This window comes from Pseudophryne corroboree, chromosome 1 (assembly GCF_028390025.1).
Source record: "Pseudophryne corroboree isolate aPseCor3 chromosome 1, aPseCor3.hap2, whole genome shotgun sequence".
Lineage (NCBI taxonomy): Eukaryota > Metazoa > Chordata > Amphibia > Anura > Myobatrachidae > Pseudophryne > Pseudophryne corroboree.
Window position 1 is genome coordinate 788,443,292 of NC_086444.1, and position 21,866 is coordinate 788,465,157.

The window sequence follows — 21,866 nt, forward strand, 5'->3', positions numbered from 1 at the left end:
TGGTGTACCCTTATATGACATCTTTTACCTTAGGAGTGTAACCTATGTACAATTATTTTTGGTTTTAAATTATATCTTGTATGTGAAATAAATGTGAAGTTTTTTAAGACACAAGTCCTGACATAGATGCCCTTTTTTTCTTTGTGACATCTAACTGTGAGCATGAGGATTCTTAGGAAGGATTGGGAACCAGACAAGAAATTCTTGATCCCAAGAAAGATAACTTTATGTGCGGGTTACAGTATTTGTTGCCGTAAGTTGGGTACGCCCATTGGATAATACCTTTGCCGTGCACAGTGGGGTGACCCTATAGTAAGCTAATGAATTCACAGGCCAGAAGTGGTGTTGTATAAGGAAGTATGAAGATACTTTTATAGGAGTAATCTACTCCACTTTGATATGAGTACGGTACGCTACTATAATTTACATACACCATCGGTGATTGAAAGAACTATCTTTCCCTGTTTTTTGGAAAAATACTTGATATGAAGTAGACAGTACTACACTATATATGTTTCTTCTTTTCGAGGGATTCAACACGAGAAATATTGAATGGAGGAAAACCATCTGCCTCACGAAGTGAGCGATACAAGTGTTAGTGCCCAAAAAGTGTTTTGTATAAACTACAGGACTCTCATTGGCTCCTTTAACACTTTGTTTAATCCGTGTTTGTGTATAAGGGAGAAAAATAAAGTCAGGACTAGTTGAGGTACAGATATATTCTGTAGAACTCATCGCAACAAACACCCATCTTAAAACACCGATCTTAGGGGAAGATGTACTAAGCCTTGGAAACAGAAAGTGGAGAGAGATAAAGGCCCAGATTTAACAAGCCTTGTAGTCTGTTAAATTGCACGGAGATAAAATACCAACCACTCAGCTCCTCACTGTCTTTTTTCAAACACAGCATGTAACTTGACAGTTAGGAGCTGATTGGTTGGTACTTTATTACCGTGCAAGTTATCACTCTCCAAGGCTTTATAAATCTGGGACAAAGTTCCAGCCAATCAGCTTCTAACTGCCATGCTACAGGCTGTTTGAAAAATGACAGGAGCATACTCTCCAACATTTCCCAGTAAAAAATCGGTACAGATGAGGCAAGGGGGCGTGGCCTCGGGTATAAAGTTTCTACACTTTTGAGTTCATCTCTATGCTGGTGCTGGCCAGTTACTGTGTTATTTGAAGTTCATCTCTATATATGACTGGGGGCTGGGGACCAGCCTGCGCTGGCTGATTACAGTTACGTAACAATAGTAACCAGCCAGCGCCACCTGGCACCCTACCCCCAGTGATATATAAGAATTGAACTGCAAAGTGTACAAATCACCGCCGGATCATCTGCACTTCCCGAATTCTCCTCTGTCTGCAATAGTGTTAGTGTGATGACTTCATTACGCCAGTGCAGAGCGGCTCAGTGAACACACAGAGCAGACACTCCAGACAGCCACAGAAGGTGAGGGGGGAGGAGCCCCCTGTCAGTAACTACAGCGCTGCGGGAGTCCGTGTCTCCGCAGCTCTTAGGAGAAATGGATGGCTCTGGTTACTGATATAAATGCCAGAAACCGGTACAAACGGTATAGGGGTTTTTAACCGGTACAGAGTAGACCTTTAAAAAACGGTACTGTACTAGCAAAATCGGTACAGTTGGAGGCTATGCAGGAGCTGTTTGATTGGTAGTTTATCTCTTTACACTTCATCTCTCTCCAAGGCTTAGTACATCTGCCCCAAACCATCCAGATTCATAAAAAGTACATAGGTTGAAATTTGCTATTGAATACAAGCAACAAGTACCCAGTGCCAAGAGTAGTTATTGTTCACTTCCGTATACAGCAGGAGCTTCAGCAGCACATGATCTGAGCAAACACCGCCCCATACGCTCACACCTCCTGACGAGACCCAGAGGAGGAGGAAGGGCTGTAAGTAAGGGTTAGAGTCAGACAAACATATCGCTAGTGACGCCGACAAGTCACGTTACTAATCGCAATCTAGTTACTAGTACAATGTGACGCTGACGTGAGATCGCTCCGGATTCCATGTGATGCCCACTCAGGGAGCAAGACCCGCCGCTCCTGTCATCACCATGCCCTCAGGATGCCGGGGTTCGGTGCTGCGCTGGTGGTGTATGGCTCTGGGCTGGCTGCACCTGATCTCTGGGTACCCACAGCCGGCCGGTGATTCCACTGCACACGTGTTTAGTTTGAACGGAGTATGGAGGGTTCGTAACGCTGACAGCTCCGTGCAGCTGTATGGTGATGTACCTGGCTGTGTGCACACTGCGCTATCCTCATGGGGAACCATAAAGGTACAGCATCATCTGTGACGTCACACTGCTACTTGCCGCACATGCAGCTTTCCTAGCAGATACACCTCTTTCATACCTCCCAACATCAGGGCCGAAACTAGGATTGCTCTCACCCGGGGCAAGACAGTAAAAGACAGTAAATTTGCGCGCGCCCCCCCCCAAAAAAAAACCCAAAAAAAACAAAAACAAAAAACAAACCATTTAATAAATAAAAAACAAATTCAATTACATTAAATATTAAAATAAAAAAAGACAATTATAATTAAAATACAATCAAAATATATAATCCCACACGTTACACCACAGAGGAGCTACTTATACATGTTACACCACAGTACAACAGCTTATACACGTTACACCGCAGAGGAGACACTTATGCACATTACAGCACAGAGGAGCCGTGTATACACATTACATAGATTATATAGGGGGCACACTGACACACATATGGTGCAGGTCCCAGGAGAACACTGACACCCACACACAGACCAGGAGCACACTGACACAAAAACAGATTGTATATGAACACATTGACACACACACACACACACACACACACACACACACACACACACGGTATAGGGACCAGATGCACACTGACATATACACACACACACACACTGTATACAGAAAAGATGCACACTGACACACACACACTGTATATGCGGACCAGTTGCACACTGACACACACACACTGTATATACGGACCAGATGCACACTGACACACACACACACACACTGTATATACGGACCAGATGCACACTGACACACACACACACACACTGTATAGGGACCAGATGCACACTGACACATACACACACACACACACATTGTAGAGGGGGAGCTGTCTGGCAGAGAAACATACCTCCTAAATCTCCTCTCTCTGTCACAGGTCGGCTCCAGTTCCCCCTCATTCAGAGTCCACCTGCTGCACTGTGTCCCTCCCCCTGTTCCCAGGCATGGGGGAGGGCTGTGTGCACTGTTCAGGGCTGCCGGAGACTGCTGTGGACGATCCCCTGTCAGAGGAGCCTGCAGTGCTGCAACGTGAGTGACAGTGACTCATTCACTGTCACTGACTGCAGCCAGCATGCCCTCATCAGTCCCGCGCGCCATTGTTCTAACCTGCTAGCCGCTGCCAGACTCTCCGTTCTCTCTCCCTCTCCTCCATTAATGCGTGATGCGTGTGACAGCATCGCGCACAGCGCCCGCTGCCCTCAAAGAATTTTGGCTGTGGAAACAGCCTCCCTAGCGCCCCCCTCGCTCCAGCGCTCGGGCCGCGTGACCCCCTAGCCCCCCCCTAGTTACGGCCCTGCCAACATGACCCTCTCCAGGAGGGACACAATGCTCTGCTTCTGGACTTCCCTACTAATTTATGATTGCCATCACCTGTGCTGAAACACCTTTCTTATCCATTAACCTGTTTAAAACAGGTGTCGGCAATCATACATTAAGAGAATAGTCCAGGAGCAGAGCATTGTGTCCCTCCTGGAGAGGGTCATGTTGGGAGTTATGCTCTTTTGGACTCCCTCTGTTTTTCCAGTTTAAAACTTCAGTTATTTGGGTCTGCTGTGTGTAGTTGAACCACTTTTTTTTTATTTATTTTTTAATAGTCCTTTATGTTTATTATTTTTTTTTGTGTTTGAGACATAAATAAAATGTGTTTTGTAATAATATATGTAATGTAAAGGGTGGTTTTCAGTATGCCGACTGACGGGATCCCGGCGCACAGTATACCGGCGCCGGAATCCCGACAGCCGGCATACCGACACTTATTCTCCCCCGTGGGGGTCCACGACCCCCCTGGAGGGAGAATAAAATATTGTAGCGCGCCACCGTGCCCGCAGCGTGGCGAGCGCAGCGAGCCCGCTATGGGCTCATTTGCGCTCGCCACACTGTCGGTATACCATACTGAACCCAATGTAAATATAGTTGCCCTTTAGGTAACTGGTGAGACAATTTATCAATAATCGCATCTGCATTGCAATCTGGGCACAGTGTTACTGCCCAAATGGCATTGTGGTCTGTGATTATACCAATACCTCCCGACACTCTCCAGGAGATACAGAATGCTCTGCTCCTGGACTTCCTTCTTAATATATGATTGCCATCACCTGTGCTGAAACACCTTTCTTATCCATTAAAGTCTTCAAAACAGGTGCCGGCAATCATACATTATGAGAAAAGTCATTCTGTCCCTCCTGGAATGGGTCATGTTTGGAGGTATGTATACTACAGGCATGTATCACTCACTCTTCATCCGCAGCGTCATGGGCTCCCTGTGAGGTGTTCAGACTGGTAGCAGAACTGTGAGTGCGAGGCAACCATTGCTGGGGGAACCCTCTGCTGGCTAATTTTGCAAAGTGCAGCCCATAGGCTACAGCAGTACAATGCCATCTGCAAATGGGGTTAGCTGAGAGGCCAAACTCCGGAATGTAACACGCCCGTTTTGAAGAAAGGTTGCTGCCCCCCAAACGCCACAGCATGTCAGTGGAATGCTTAGACCCACAGACATTGGATCGTATGTAACCCATCGGTTTTGCGTACAAATCCGAATCAGGCATAAAGTGAAGAAGTTCGGTTTAGGCAGAAGGGGGGTTAGGGACCGGGGAGGTTAGGGTTAGGCATTAAGCGGGGAGGGTTAGGCACTCAGGGGCAGATGTATTAAGCCTGGAGAAGTGATAAAGTAGTGATAAGTGGAAGATGATATGCACCTGCCAATCATTATGGGTTTGAAAAATGACAGTTAGGAGCTGATTGGCTGGTGCGTTATCACCTTCCACTTGTCACGGCTTTATCACTTCTTCAGGATTAATACATCTGCCCCTCAGAATGGAGGGTTAGAGTAGGGAAAAAGTGAGGGTTAGGGGGCTGAGTGGGGGCTGTCGGGATTATGATGTAAGGGATGCCGCTGTCAGTATACCGGCAGCCGGTCCATCAGCAAATCATACTGAACCCGGTCAGTACACAGCAGGTATTGCGCTTGGATTTTGCAGTTCCTGTGGGAAAGGTGTTAATGACGGAGGACTTCCTCTATGCAAAAGTGTCAAGTGGGTTTGATTTCCTGTACATTTGTTACAGATAAACTGTATGAGGGGAAGAAGGAAATTGGGTTGACTCTCTTGAAAGGTAATCTGTATTTCTCTATCGTCCTAAGTGGATGCTGGGGTTCCTGAAAGGACCATGGGGAATAGCGGCTCCGCAGGAGACAGGGCACAAAAAAGTAAAGCTTTTACCAGATCAGGTGGTGTGCACTGGCTCCTCCCCCTATGACCCTCCTCCAGACTCCAGTTAGATTTTGTGCCCGAACGAGAAGGGTGCAATCTAGGTGGCTCTCCTAAAGAGCTGCTTAGAGAAAGTTTAGCTTAGGTTTTTTACTTTACAGTGAGTCCTGCTGGCAACAGGATCACTGCAACGAGGGACTTAGGGGAGAAGTAGTGAACTCACCTGCGTGCAGAGTGGATTTGCTGCTTGGCTACTGGACACTAGCTCCAGAGGGACGATCACAGGTACAGCCTGGATGGTCACCGGAGCCGCGCCGCCGGCCCCCTTGCAGACGCTGAAGAGAGAAGAGGTCCAAAATCGGCGGCTGAAGACTCCTGAGTCTTCATAAAGGTAGCGCACAGCACTGCAGCTGTGCGCCATTTTCCTCTCAGCACACTTCACACAACAGTCACTGAGGGTGCAGAGCGCTGGGGGGGGCGCTCTGAGAGGCAAATAAAAACCTTATTAGAGGCAAAAAATACCTCACATATAGCCCACAGAGGCTATATGGAGATATTTAACCCCTGCCTAACTTCAAAAATAGCGGGAGACGAGCCCGCCGTAAAAGGGGCGGGGCCTATCTCCTCAGCACACAGCGCCATTTTCTCTCACAGAAAAGCTGGAGAGAAGGCTCCCAGGCTCTCCCCTGCACTGCACTACAGAAACAGGGTTAAAACAGAGAGGGGGGGGCACTGATTTTGGCGATATTGTATATATATAAAAGATGCTATAAGGGAGAAACACTTATATAAGGTTGTCCCTATATAATTATAGCGTTTTTGGTGTGTGCTGGCAGACTCTCCCTCTGTCTCCCCAAAGGGCTAGTGGGTCCTGTCCTCTGTCAGAGCATTCCCGGTGTGTGTGCTGTGTGTCGGTACGTGTGTGTCGACATGTATGAGGACGATGTTGGTGAGGAGGCGGAGAAATTGCCTGTAATGGTGATGTCACTCTCTAGGGAGTCGACACCGGAATGGATGGCTTATTTAGAGAATTACGTGAGAATGTCAACACGCTGCAAGGTCGGTTGACGACATGAGACGGCCGACAATCTATTAGGACCGGTCCAGGCGTCTCAGAAACACCGTCAGGGGTTTTAAAAACGCCCATTTACCTCAGTCGGTCGACACAGACACAGACACGGACACTGAATACAGTGTCGACGGTGAATAAACAAACGTATTTCTCATTAGGGCCACACGTTAAGGGCAATGAAGGAGGTGTTACGTGTTTCTGATACTACAAGTACCACAAGAAAGGGTATTATGTGGGAGTGGAAAAAACTACCTGTAGTTTTTCCTGAATCAGATAAAATAAAATGAAGTGTGTGATGATGCGTAGGGTTACCCCGATAGCAAATATTGGCGTTATACCCTTTCCCGCCAGAAATTAGGGTACGTTGGGAAACACCCCTTAGGGTGATAAGGCGCTCACACGCTTATCAAGTGGCGTTACCGTCTCCAGATACGGCCGCCCTCAAGGAGCCAGCTGATAGGAAGCTGGAAAAATATCCTAAAAAGTATATACACACATACGGTGGTTATACTGCGACCAGCGATCGCCATCAGCCTGGAGATGCAGTGCTGGGTTGGCTTGGTCGGATTCCCTGACTGAAAATATTTTATTCATGTAGAGCATTTAATAGGATGCATTCTATATATATGTATGTGAGATGCACAGAGGGATATTTGCTCTCTGGCATCAAGATAAGTGCGTTGTCCATATCTCCCAGAAGATGTCAGGGACACGACAGTGGTCAGGTGATACAGATCCCATACGGCAGATGGAAGTATTGCTGTATAAAGGGAAGGAGTTATTTGGGGGTCGGTCCATCGGACCTGGGGACCACAGCAACAGCTGGGAAATCCAACCTTTTTTACCCCAAGTTACATCTCAGCTAAAAAAGACACCGTCTTTTCAGCCTCAATCTTTCCTTTCCCATGAGGGCATGCAGGCAAAAGGCCAGTCATATCTGCCCAGACATAGAGGTAAGGGAAGTAGACTGCAGCAGGCAGCCCTTTCCCAGGAAAAGAAGCCCTCCACCGCGTCTGCCAAGTCCTCAGCATGACGCTGGGGCCGTGCAAGCGGACTCAAGGTGGGGGGGTAGTCTCAAGAGTCTCAGGGCGCAGTGGGATCACTCGCAAGTTGACCCCTAGATCGTACGAGTATTATCCCAGGGGTAAAGATTGGAGAGTCGAGACATCTTCTCCTCGCAGGTTCCTGAAGTCTGCTTTACCAACGGCTCCCTCCGACAGGGAGGCAGCATTGGAAACAATTCACAAGCTGTATATCCAGCAGGTGATAATCAAAGTACCCCTCCTACGACAAGGAAAAGGGTATTATTTTTCCACACTATATTGTGGTACTGAAGCCAGACGGCTTGGTGACACATAGTCTAAATCTAAAATGTTTTGAACACTTACATAAAAGGTTCAAATCGAGATAAAGTCACTCAGAGCAGTGATAGCGAACCGGAAAAAAGGGGACTATATGGTGTCCCTGGACATCAAGGATTACCTCCATGTCCAAATTTTGTCCTTCTCATCAAGGGTACCTCTGGTTCGTGGTACAGAACTGTCAATATCAGTTTCAGACGATGCCGTTTGAATTATCCACGGCACCCCGGGCCTTTTTACCAAGGTAATGGCCGAAAAGATGTTTCTTCAAAGAAAAAAGGCATCTAAATTATCCCTTACTTGCACGACCTAAAAAGGGCAAGTTCCAGAGAACAGTTGGAGGTCGGAAGAGCACTATCTAAAGTAGTTCTTCGACGGCACGACTGGATTCTAAATATTCCAAGAATCGCAGCTGTTTTCCGACGATACGTCTGCTGTTCCTAGGGATGATTCTGGACACGGTTCAGAAAAAGGTTTTTCTTCCCGAGGAAAAAGCCAAGGAGTTATCCGACCTGTCAGGAACCTCCTAAAACCAGGAAAGGTGTCTGTACATCAATGCACAAGAGTCCTGGGAAAAATGGTGGCTTTTTACGAAGCAATTCCATTCGGCAGATTCCATGCAAGAATTTTCCAAAGGGATCTGTTGGACAAATGGTCAGGGTCGCATCCTCAGATGCACCTGCGAATAACCCTGTCGCCAAGGACAAGGGTATATCTTCTGTGGTGGTTGCAAAAGGCTCATCTATTGGAGGGCCGCAGATTCGGCATACAGGATTTGATCCTGGTGACCACGGACGCCAGCCTGAGAGGTTGGGGAGCAGTCACACAAGGAAGAAACTTCCAGGGGGTATGGACGAACCTGGAAAAGTCTCTTCACATAAACATTCTGGTACTAAGAGCAATCTAAAATGCTCTAAGCCAGGCGGAACCACTCCTGCAAGGAAAACCGGTGTTGATTCAGTCGGACAACATCACGGCGGTCGCCCATGTAAACAGACAGGGCGGCACAAGAAGCAGGAGTGCAATGGCAGAAGCTGCCAAGATTCTTCGCTGGGCGGAGAATCACGTAATAGCACTGTCAGCAGTGTTCTTCCCGGGCGTGGACAACTGGGAAGCAGACTTCCTCAGCAGACACGATATTCACCCGGGAGAGGGGGGTCTTCATCCAGAAGTCTTCCACATGCTAATAAACTGTTGGGAAAGACCAATGGTAGACATGATGGCGTCTCGCCTCAACAAGAAACTGGACAAGTATTGCGCCAGGTCAAGAGATCCACAGGCAATAGCTGTGGACGCACTGGTAACACCTTGGGTGTACAAATCAGTATATGTGTTTCCTCCTCTGCCTCTCATACCAAAGGTATTGAAGATTATACGGTGAGGAGGAGTAAGAACAATACTAGTGGCTCCGGATTGGCCAAGAAGGACTTGGTACCCGGAACTTCAAGAGTTGGTCACGGACGACCCGTGCCCTCTACTTCTGAGAAGGGACCTGCTACAACAGGGTCCCTGTCTCTTTCAAGACTTACCGCGGCTGCGTTTGACGGCATGGCGGTTGAACGCCAGATCCTAAAAGGGAAAGGCATTCCAGAAGAAGTCATTCCTACCTTGATTAAGGCAAGGAAGGAAGTCACCGCGAAACATTATCACCGCATTTGGCGAAAATATGTCGCGTGGTGCGAGGATCGGAGTGTTCCGACGGAGGAATTTCAACTGGGTCGTTTCCTACATTTCCTACAATCAGGATTGTCTATGGGTCTCAAATTGAGATCTATTAAGGTTCAAATTTCGGCCCTGTCAATATTCTTCCAAAAAGAATTGGCCTCAGTTCCTGAGGTACAGACTTTTGTTAAAGGAGTACTGCATATACAGCCTCCTGTGGTGCCTCCGGTGGCACCGTGGGATCTAAATGTAGTTTTAGATTTCCTCAAATCCCATTGGTTTGAACCATTGAAAAAGGTGGATTTTAAATATCTCACATGGAAAGTGACTATGTTACTGGCCCTGGCTTCCGCCAGGAGAGTATCTGAATTGGCGGCTTTATCTTATAAAAGCCCTTATCTAATCTTCCATTCGGATAGGGCAGAACTGAGGACTCGTCCGCATTTTCTCCCTAAGGTGGTATCAGCGTTTCACCTGAACCAACCTATTGTGGTGCCTGCGGCCACTGGCGACTTGGAGGACTCCAAGTTGTTGGACGTTGTCAGAGCCTTAAAAATATACATTTCAAGGACGGCTGAAGTCAGAAAATCTGACTCGCTGTTGATACTATATGCACCCAACAAGTTGGGTGCCCCTGCTTCTAAGCAGACGATTGCTCGTTGGATTTGTAACACAATTCAACTTGCTCATTCTGTGGCAGGCCTGCCACAGCCTAAATCTGTTAAGGCCCATTCCACAAGGAAGGTGGGCTCATCTTGGGCGGCTGCCCGAGGGGTCTCGGCATTACAATTCTGTCGAGCAGCTACGTGGTCGGGGGAAAACACGTTTGTAAAATTCTACAAATTTGATACCCTGGCAAAAGAGGACTTGGAATTCTCTCATTCGGTGCTGCAGAGTCATCCGCACTCTCCCGCCCGTTTGGGAGCTTTGGTATAATCCCCATGGTCCTTTCAGGAACCCCAGCATCCACTTAGGACGATAGAGAAAATAAGAATTTACTTACCGATAATTCTATTTCTCGGAGTCCGTAGTGGATGCTGGGCGCCCATCCCAAGTGCGGATTATCTGCAATACTGTACATAGTTATTGTTAACAAATTCGGGTTATATTGTTAAGGAGCCATCTTTAAGAGGCTCTTTCTGTTATCATACTGTTAACTGGGTTTAGATCACAAGTTGTACGGTGTGATTGGTGTGGCTGGTATGAGTCTTACCCGGGATTCAAATTGCCTCCCTTATTGTGTACGCTCGTCCGGGCACAGTACCTAACTGGAGTCTGGAGGAGGGTCATAGGGGGAGGAGCCAGTGCACACCACCTGATCTGGTAAAAGCTTTACTTTTTTGTGCCCTGTCTCCTGCGGAGCCGCTATTCCCCATGGTCCTTTCAGGAACCCCAGCATCCACTACGGACTCCGAGAAATAGAATTATCGGTAAGTAAATTCTTATTTTATGTGTTTTAAGCTACAGATGTAGCAACCCTCATCGTTGCCGTAATGCATACGCCTTGAATGGGTGCGTGTGAACACACGTGCGCCTTCATTCGCTGGCACACTAGCCACGCCATCCGTGCTGCGATGCATACACATTGCAGCATAAATGAGTGGCTACATCTGTAGCTGGTCTGATTAATATATGAATCCTAAGGGTATATGGGGAAGGATTTCACCATTCTATTGTGTCTCATTCTATTGTGTCACCATTCTGTTGTGTCTCTGACTCTAGCACAGATCGCTCCACACACAGTGTGATGTGTGCTGCGGGGGCACTCATTTCGCACATCAGTGAAGTTAGCGATGTACTAGATTGTGCCTGCATGCAGGCCAATCTAATACCAGCGATAGCGCCACGCATCGCTATCGCTATGGGGCATACACATGGAGAGATCAGTGCTTAATTTCTAAGCAATCTAGTCATATTGCTTAGAAACTAAGCATGGATCTCTCCGTGTGTACCCCCTTTAGTCTTTTTTTTAGACTTGAGCAATAAACATCTTGCCTTTGCAACAAGTGCATCCATATCCTATGACTAACAAAATTGCCCAAAATGCAATTACATTTCTCTAACGTCCTAGAGGATGCTGGGGACTCCGTAAGGACCTTGGGGAATAGACGGGCTCCGCAGGAGATAGGGCACTTTAAGAAAGACTTTAGGATTCCGGGTGTGCACTGGCTCCTCCCTCTATGCCCCTCCTCCAGACCTCAGTTTTAGACTGTGCCCAGAGGAGAATGGGTGCACCTCAGGGAGCTCTCCTGGTGTTACCTGCTTAGAAAGCATTTTTGTTAGGATTTTTTCTCTTTTTCAGGGAGCACTGCTGGCAACAGGCTCCCTGCATCGAGGGACTGAGGAGAGAGGAGCAGACCTACTTAAATGTTAGGCGCTGCTTCCTCGGCTACTGGACACCATTAGCTCCAGAGGGAATGAAAACAGGTTCGTCCTGGGCGTTCACCCCAGAGCCGCGCCGCCGTTCTCTTCACAGAGCCAGAAGAAACGAAGACAGAAGACGTCTCAGGCGGCAGAAGCCTTCGGTGCTTCACAGAGGTAACGCACAGCACTGCTGCTGTGCGTCATTGCTCCGCTACACCTCACACACTCCGGTCACTGTAAGGGCGCAGGGGGGGCGCCCTGGGCAGCAATAAAACACCTCTCCTATGGCAAAAGTGTATATACATGTACAGGTGGGCACTGTACATGTATATAAAAGAGCCCCCACCATTTTTTAATAAGTTTGAGCGGGATAGAAGCCCGCCGCCGAGGGGGTGGGGCTTCTCCCTCAGCACTCACCAGCGCCATTTTCTCTACACAGCACCGCTGAGAGGAAGCTCCCCGGACTCTCCCCTGCTTGACACACGGTGAAAGGGGGTTTTAAAGTAGAGGGGGGGCACATTATTGGCGTTTATACACTACAGCAGCGCTACTGGGTAAACATTCTGTGTTTTTCTCCATGGACATATAGCGCTGGGGTGTGTGCTGGCATACTCTCTCTCTGTCTTTCCAAAGGGCCTCAGGGGGAACCTGTCTTCAGAAAAGAGATTCCCTGTGTGTGTGAAGTGTGTTGGTACGTGTGTGTCGACATGTTTGACGAGGAAGGCTCACCTAAGGAGGAGGGGGAGTGCATGATGGTCAGGTCGCCGTCGGCAACGCCGACACCGGACTGGGTGGATATGTGGAATGTCTTGAATGCAAATGTAAATTTACTGCATAAACGATTAGACAAGGCTGAAGCTAGGGATCAGTCAGGTAGTCAGACCATGCCTGTCCCTGTGGCACCAGGACCTTCGGGGTCTCAAAAATGCACCATATCCCAGATCACTGACACAGATACCGACACAGAGACTGACTCTAGTGTCGACTATGAGGATGCAAAATTACAGCCAAAGGTGGCGAAAGGTATTCGTTACATGATTATGGCCATTAAAGAGGCTTTGCATATCACTGAGGAACCCCCTGTCCCTGACACGAGGGTACACATGTATAAAGGGAAAAAGCCTGAGGTCACTTTTCCGTCCTCATTTGAACTAAGCGACTTGTGCGAAAAGGCTTGGGAATCTCCAGATAGGAGACTACAAGTTCCCAAAAGGATTCTTATGGCGTATCCCTTTCGACAAAAGGACAGGATACGATGGGAATCTTCGCCGAAGGTAGACAAGGCGCTGACACGCTTATCCAAGAAGGTGGCACTGCCTTCTCAGGATACAGCTTCCCTCAAGGATCCTGCTGATCGTAAGCAGGAGGTTACCATGAAGCACATTTACACACATTCCAGTACTATCGTTAGACCGGCTATGGCATCGGCCTGGGTGTGTAGTGCTATCGCAGCATGGACAGATTCCTTATCTATGGAACTTGAAACCCTAGATAAGGATTCCATTCTAATGACCCTAGAGCATATCAAAGATGCTGCTTTATATATGAGGGATGCTCAAAGAGACATTTGTTTACTAAGCTCCAGAATAAATGCTATGTCTATTCTACTAGGCGACTCCTGTGGACCCGACAGTGGACGGGGGATGCCGACTCAAAGCGGCATATGGAGTCGTTGCCTTACAAGGGGGAGGAGTTGTTTGGAGAAGGCCTCTCGGATCTTGTCTCTACTGCTACGGCCGGTAAATCGAATTTCTTACCTTATGCCCCCCCGCAGCATACTAAAAAGGCACCTCATTATCAAATGCAGTCTTTTCGTTCCAATAAAAGCAAGAAGGTATGGGGATCGTCCTTCCTTGCCAGAGGAAAATGCAAGGGGAAAAAGCTGCATGCAGCTAGTTCCCAGGAGCAGAATTCCCCCCCTACATCTGCAAAGTCCACCGCATGACGCTGGGGCTTCCCGGGGGGGAGTCAGGTCAAGTGGGGGCGCGTCTTCGATTTTTCAGCCAGGTCTGGGTTCACTCACAGGTGGATCCCTGTGCTATAGAGATTGTTTCTCAGGGCTGGAATTCGAAGACGTGCCTCCTCGCCGGTTTTTCAAATCGGCTCTGCCAGCTTCCCCGTCAGAGAGGGAGTTAGTGTTGACTGCAATTCAAAAATTGTATCTTCAACAGGTGATAGTCAAAGTTCCTCTTCTCCAGCAAGGAAAGGGGTATTACTCAACCCTGTTTGTGGTTCCGAAAACCGGACGGTTCAGTCAGGCCCATTTTGAATCTAAAATCCCTAAACTTGTACTTGAAAAAGTTCAAGTTCAAGATGGAATCGCTCAGAGCGGTCATCGCCAGCCTGGAGGGGGGGGATTGGATGGTGTCCCTGGTCATAAAGGATGCATACCTTTATGTTCCGATTTTCCTTCCTCATCATGCGTTCCTCAGATTTGCAGTATAGGACTGTCATTACCAATTTCAGACATTGCCGTTTGGGCTTTCCACAGCCTCGAGAATTTTCACCAAGGTAATAGCGGAAATGGTGGTGCTCCTGCGCAAGCAGGGGGTCACAATTATCCCATACTTGGACGATCTCCTCATAAAGGCGAGATCTCGGGAGAAGTTGCTGGACAGCGTGTCGCTGTCGGTGAGGATGTTGCAGGGGCACGGCTGGATTCTCAATTTACCGAAGTCCCATCTAGTCCCTACAACGCGCCTGACCTTTCTGGGTCTGATTCTAGACACAGACCAGGAAAAGGTTTTTCTTCCGATGGAAAAGGCTCAGGAGCTCATGGCCCTGGTCAGGAACCTATTAAAGCTAAAAACGGTTTCAGTGCATCATTGCACACGTGTCCTGGGGAAGATGGTGGCATCGGGGAAGATGGTGGCATCGTACGAGGCCATCCCCTTCGGCAGGTTCCATGCGAGGACCTTTCAATGGGATCTACTGGACAAATGGTCCGGGTCCCATTTACAAATGCATCAGAGGATCACCCTGTCTCCCAGAGCCAGGGTATCTCTCCTGTGGTGGCTGCACAGTGCTCACCTCCTAGAAGGCCGCAGGTTCGGAATTCAGGACTGGATCCTGGTGACCACGGACGCAAGCCTCCGAGGTTGGGGAGCGGTCACACTGGGAAGAAATTTCCACGGTCTCTGGTCAAATCTAGAGACTGGTCTCCACATCAACGTCCTGGAGTTGAGGGCCATATACAACGCCCTACGCCAAGCGGAGGCATTGCTTCAGGACAAACCGGTTCTGATTCAGTCAGACAATGTCACGGCAGTGGCTCATGTAAACCGCCAAGGCGGCACAAGGAGCAGAGTGGCCATGGCAGAAGCGACCAGGATTCTTCGCTGGGCGGAAGGCCATGTAAGCGCCCTATCAGCAGTATTCATCCCGGGGGTGGACAACTGGGAAGCAGACTTCCTCAGCAGACACGACCTGCATCCGGGAGAGTGGGGACTTAATCCAGAAGTCTTCGCACAGATCGTGGGTCGGTGGGGACTGCCTCAGATAGACATGATGGCGTCCCATCTCAACAAAAAGCTAAAGCGGTATTGCGCCAGGTCCAGGGACCCTCAGGCGGTAGCGGTAGACGCTCTAGTGACACCTTGGGTGTTCAGATCGGTCTATGTGTTCCCTCCTCTACCTCTCATACCCAAGGTGTTCAGAATAATAAGGCTAAGAGGAGTCAGAACGATCCTCATTGTTCCGGATTGGCCACGAAGGACTTGGTATCCGGATCTGCAAGAGTTGCTCACAGAAGATCCGTGGCCTCTTCCCCTAAGGCAGGATCTGCTGCAGCAGGGGCCCTGTCTGTTCCAAGACTTACCGCGGCTGCGTTTGACGGCATGGCGGTTGAACGCCGGATCCTAGCGGAAAAAGGTATTCCGGAGGAGGTCATTCCTACCCTGATCAAGGCTAGGAAGGACGTGACATCGAAACATTATCAGCGTATATGGCGAAAATATGTGTCTTGGTGTGAGGCCAGAACTGCTCCTACGGAGGAGTTCCATTTGGGCCGTCTGCTTCACTTCCTGCAAACGGTAGTGAATTTGGGCCTAAAATTAGGGTCCATAAAGGTCCAAATTTCGGCCTTATCCATTTTCTTCCAAAAAGAATTGGCTTCTCTTCCTGAAGTACAGACATTTGTGAAGGGGGTACTGCATATTCAGCCTCCCTTTGTACCTTCGGTGGCACCTTGGGATCTTAACGTGGTATTAAGTTTCCTCAAGTCACCTTGGTTTGAATTACTCAAGAGGGTGGTATTGAAATATCTCACTTGGAAAGTGGTTATGTTATTGGCCTTGGCTTCTGCAAGGCGTGTTTCGGAATTGGCGGCTTTGTCGTATAAAAGCCCCTACCTGGTTTTTCATGTGGATAAGGCAGAATTGAGGCCAAAGGTGGTCTCATCTTTTCATATGAACCAACCTATTGTCGTGCCTGTGGCTACGCGGGACTTGGGGGATTCCGAGTCCCTGGATGTGGTCAGGGCTTTGAAGATTTATGTGTCCAGAACAGCTAGGATCAGGAAGACTGAAGCTCTGTTTGTTCTGTATGCGGCCAACAAGGTTGGCGCTCCTACTTCAAACCAGACTATTGCTCGCTGGATCTGTAACACGATTCAGCAGGCGCATTCTACGGCAGGATTACCATTGCCTAAATCGGTTAAGGCCCATTCCACTAGGAAGGGGGGCTCTTCTTGGGCGGCTGCCCGAGGGGTCTCGGCATTACAGTTGTGCCGAGCAGCTACTTGGTCGGGGTCCAACACCGTTGCAAAGTTCTATACGTTTGATACCCTGGCTGAGGAGGACCTCCTGTTTGCTCAATCGGTGCTGCAGAGTCATCCGCACTCTCCCGCCCGTTTGGGAGCTTTGGTATAATCCCCATGGTCCTTACGGAGTCCCCAGCATCCTCTAGGACGTTAGAGAAAATAAGATTTTACTTACCGGTAAATCTATTTATCGTAGTCCGTAGTGGATGCTGGGCGCCCGTCCCAAGTGCGGACTTCTTCTGCAAGACTTGTATATAGTTATTGCTTGCATAAGGGTTATGTTATAGTTTCATCGGTTCGAACCGAGTCTATGTTGTTGTTCATGCTGTTAACTGGATAGTTTATCACAGGTTTTGCGGTGTGATTGGTGTGGCTGGTATGAATCTTGCCCTTAGGTTAACTTAAATCCTTTCCTTGTACTGTCCGTCTCCTCTGGGCACAGTTTCCCTAACTGAGGTCTGGAGGGTGGGCATAGAGGGAGGAGCCAGTGCACACCCAGAATCCTAAAGTCTTTCTTAAAGTACCCTATCTCCTGCGGAGCCCGTCTATTCCCCATGGTCCTTACGGAGTCCCCAGCATCCTCTACGGACTACGAGAAATAGATTTACCGGTAAGTAAAATCTTATTTTTCCATCTGTCCTGAAGTTAACCCAGCGTCTCCAAGCTCCGCCCTCTGCCAGCTACCAATGTAGGGTCTGGTCAGTGACCAATGGGGAACCAGCCAATGCCAACCAGGAGGTGGGTGTGGCAGCAGTATGCCCATGCATACACAGCAACAAGCGATTTCTGGTGCTGATGGTAGGAGCTTGAGTAAAAACGCTGCTCTAGGTGTCACATTGAAGGAACCCGGTGGTGGCAGTGCCATACCAGCCCACTGTGCAGTGGGTAGAGTCAGTAACAGGCGGTGACTGACAGTAAGAGTAGATCTGGACATATTAGTCCGGTCTCACGAGATGCAAACCAAATCTGTGATTGCTTTGCGTGGGCAGCGAGGCGCATCTGGTCACACTCCACTATCAGTAGTTTTCACAGAGGCAGGGAGGCTGATGAGATTAATCTTCCATTTTTAATAAAATCTTTTCACATAATTCTCAATGTCATAAAGAGTATTGCATCTTGCAAAGGGATGCCCCGTTGGGTTAAGAGTGGGGAAGGAGGGGTTAAAAATACTTACACGCTCTGACGTCAAGATCTTCATTGTCTGGATGCTGCCTTCGGTCATGTGACTGCCGGCATCCCAACCATGGTATTTAATACCGAACCCTTCTAGATCTTTGAGAGACGGGGCTGGTATTTTTATCCATCTATCTAAAATGTGGGGTCCCCCCCCAAATTGACAAGTATAGTATCCCGCTAAGCAAAAATATTTGTGGGTCACAGGGACCCCTTACTTTAAAAAATGTGGGTCCTACTCCACTGTTTTAGGGTCTCATCACATATTATGGGGGGTGATGGCAGTCGGCAGTTGGGACAGTGCAGGGGTCAGGTGGCAGCTTGGGCAGTGCTCAGGGATTAAGGACAAGCAGCAGTTTGTGTAGAGGCAGGGAGAAGTTGGAGTAGAACTGGGGGTAGAGGGGAGGGCTTAGGGGCAGGCAGTGCTGGGGTTAAGGGGATATAGCATCTGGGGCAGTACTTGGGACAAGGAGGGGGTTAGGGGTAGGCAGTGCTGAGGGTAAGGGTAGATAGCAGGGTTTATTTAGGCTGTGTCTTCAAACTATTATACATATTGGATGGTAAATGGTAAGAGCTGGTGCGCAAACCTCACAACTCAGTTCATTCTTTGCCTGTAACGTCCCCTTCTCATTGGTTGCATTCACCGTGCTGCAGGCTAAGTGTCTGGGTGGTTCCCTATTTACTGCGGTGTGTAGTCTTGAAAGCGCTGTGCTGTTTCTCTTGTACCCACTTTCCCCGTGTTAGCTGCTTGCAGAGCTTCTGCGAAAGCGGCAGCGGTGGAGAGCAGTTGCCTGTCTCCCTCTGTGCAGAGGCTGCTTCCGGGGTCCATTGGCAGAGGGGGCGTCCCAATGCGTTTCACCTGGCCAGTCGTACAAGCAGGGGCGTTTTAATAGAGGAGGAGGTCCGTGTGCAGACTCCGGGTGGTCCTCCTCCTCTCCATGGCGCCGTAGGCTTCAGCACTGTGCTGGAGTCTACTGTGCATGTGCAGGTCTCCGGAAGCATGGCGTCCGCCATGGTCCGGAGACAAATTTCATATTATGCATGCGCGGCAGCCATTTTGCAGCAGCTGCAGCGCCCATCGCGGGACTCTGGAAAGGTAAGTATCACAACAACATGGGTGTGGTGTGGACTCCCTTGGACCCAGCGGCCCGTGTGCACAGCACACTGCACCTATGATAGAAATGTCAATGTGTACTAGGCTTTGTTAGGGCTGTGAGGATGGTATAGAAACTTCCCTGTGGCGCTTAATAGTACATACTACGATACATATACATAAATAGTATTTATTTAATAAAATCTGCAATATTAAACCTCCCGGGGGTATATACAGTAATTTACCACAGATTGACACTGCATAAAATATGCATCAGAGCACTAAAGCTAAACATAAAAAGCCATTATTAAATGGTAGATTGATATGTCTCCTGAGTAAAGCATGGACAATAAAAAAAAAAACATTTCTTTCGATAAACCAACAATTATAATGGCTCCTGAGCAGAGTAACCAGTGGATTGCCCCAGTATTAGATAAAAAATAACCGAGGTACTGTAAATATAGCGTAAACGCTCAGGAGCCAAGTTGTCTCAAGTATTAACAGTCAATGTGAAACATGTATGGCAGGATGTAATAGCCGCAGTCCGGAGTCAGCAACCGCCACAGCCAGGTACAGCTCTGTCCCTGCTGTGGAGATGGGGCATCACTATCTGCAGCTGTTGAAATCGATAGTTGCAGAACTGTGTGTGCATATCAGTGTGCTATCTTATAGATAGCAGCGCCGATATGGACAGGGTCGCATAGCGCCCATGTCATGTACTGCATACCGGCACAGTCACCATGGGGGAGAAGCGGTATAGTGCATTTAACGTGCACCGATATTGGTCTACCCCATAACAACGAATTATACTTTTTTCCCTAAGTTACAGGATAGTACATAGTTATGCAGCACAGCAAAGTTATCCACCACCTCATATTGCTGGCAGTCATGATAGAAGGAAGATCAAATTCTCTATTATCCCCAAATGACAGTATTCCGCTTCCCTGGCCCAAAAGGATTTTGTTGAGACCCTGCCAATATATTAAGTTTGATAATGAAGGGTATGTTTAACTATCAGTAATGTGTATTTCTCTAACGTCCTAAGTGGATGCTAGGGACTCCGTCAGGACCATGGGGAATAGCGGCTCCGCAGGAGACAGGGCACAAAAATAAAGCTTTAGGATTAGGTGGTGTGTACTGGCTCCTCCCCCTATGACCCTCCTCCAAGCCTCAGTTAGGTTTTTGTGCCCGTCCGAGCAGGGTGCAATCTAGGTGGCTCTCTTAAAGAGCTGCTTAGAAAAAGTTTTTTAGGTTTTTTATTTTCAGTGAGTCCTGCTGGCAACAGGCTCACTGCATCGAGGCACTTAGGGGAGAGAATTTCAACTCACCTGCGTGCAGGATGGATTGGATTCTTAGGCTACTGGACACCATTAGCTCCAGAGGGAGTCGGAACACAGGTCTCACCCTGGGGTTCGTCCCGGAGCCGCGCCGCCGACCCCCCTTACAGATGCTGAAGATTGAAGGTCCGGAAACAGGCGGCAGAAGGCTCTTCAGTCTTCATGAAGGTAGCGCACAGCACTGCAGCTGTGCGCCATTGTTGTCACACACTTCACACCAAGCGGTCACGGAGGGTGCAGGGCGCTGCTGGGGGCGCCCTGGGCAGCAATATTTTAATACCTTATGGCAAAAGAATACATCACATATAGCCATTAAGGCTATATGTATGTATTTAACCCATGCCAGTTATCTAAAACTACGGGAGGAAAGCCCGCCGAAATAGGGGGCGGGGCTTATTCTCCTCAGCACACAGCGCCATTTTCCTGCTCAGCTCCGCTGTGAGGAAGGCTCCCAGGACTCTCCCCTGCACTGCACTACAGAAACAGGGTAAAACAGAGAGGGGGGGCATTTTTTGGCGATATATTGGATATATTTAAGCTGCTATAAGGAACAACACTTATATAAGGTTGTTCCCATATATATTATAGCGCTTGGGTGTGTGCTGGCAAACTCTCCCTCTGTCTCCCCAAAGGGCTAGTGGGGTCCTGTCTTCGATAAGAGCATTCCCTGTGTGTCTGCTGTGTGTCGGTACGTGTGTGTCGACATGTATGAGGACGATGTTGGCGTGGAGGCAGAGCAATTGCCGATAATGGTGATGTCACCCCCCAGGGAGTCGACACCGGAATGGATGGCTTTGTTTATGGAATTACGTGATAATGTCAGCACATTACAAAAATCAGTTGACGACATGAGACGGCCGGCAAACCAGTTAGTACCTGCCCAGGCGTCTCAGACACCGTCAGGGGCTGTAAAGCGCCCTTTACCTCAGTCGGTCGACACAGACACAGACACTGAATCTAGTGTCGACGGTGATGAAACAAACGTATTTTCAAGTAGGGCCACACGTTATATGATCACGGCAATGAAGGAGGCTTTGCATATCTCTGATACTGCAAGTACCACAAAAAGGGGTATTATGTGGGGGGTGAAAAAACTACCTGTAGTTTTTCCTGAATCAGAGGAATTAAATGATGTATGTGATGAAGCGTGGGTTAACCCAGATAGAAAAATGCTAATTTCAAAAAAGTTATTAGCATTATACCCTTTCCCGCCAGAGGTTAGGGCGCGCTGGGAAACACCCCCTAGGGTGGATAAGGCGCTCACACGCTTATCAAAACAAGTGGCGTTACCGTCTCCTGATACGGCCGCCCTCAGGGATCCAGCGGATAGGAGACTGGAAACTACCCTAAAAAGTATATACACACATACTGGTGTTATACTGCGACCAGCCATCGCCTCAGCCTGGATGTGCAGTGCTGGGGTCGTCTGGTTGGATTCCCTGACTGAAAATATTGATACCCTGGATAGGGACAGTATTTTATTGACTATAGAGCAATTAAAGGATGCTTTCCTTTATATGCG

At 48.5% G+C, this 21,866-nt stretch overlaps 1 protein-coding gene across 2 annotated transcripts in view; it reads left to right on the forward strand.

The window, feature by feature from the left end:
• The first annotated feature begins 1,852 nt into the window (after positions 1-1,852).
• Positions 1,853-21,866, forward strand: part of MANBA (mannosidase beta) — a 144,106-nt gene continuing 124,092 nt past the window's right edge. The window contains exon 1 of one of the 2 annotated variants that reach the window (XM_063918309.1): positions 1,853-2,302. In XM_063918309.1, coding sequence (XP_063774379.1) covers positions 2,039-2,302 — 264 coding nt within the window. In that variant the 5' untranslated portion in view covers positions 1,853-2,038. The remainder of the gene's footprint in view (positions 2,303-21,866) is intronic. The other variant, XM_063918299.1, reaches the window with a different exon arrangement.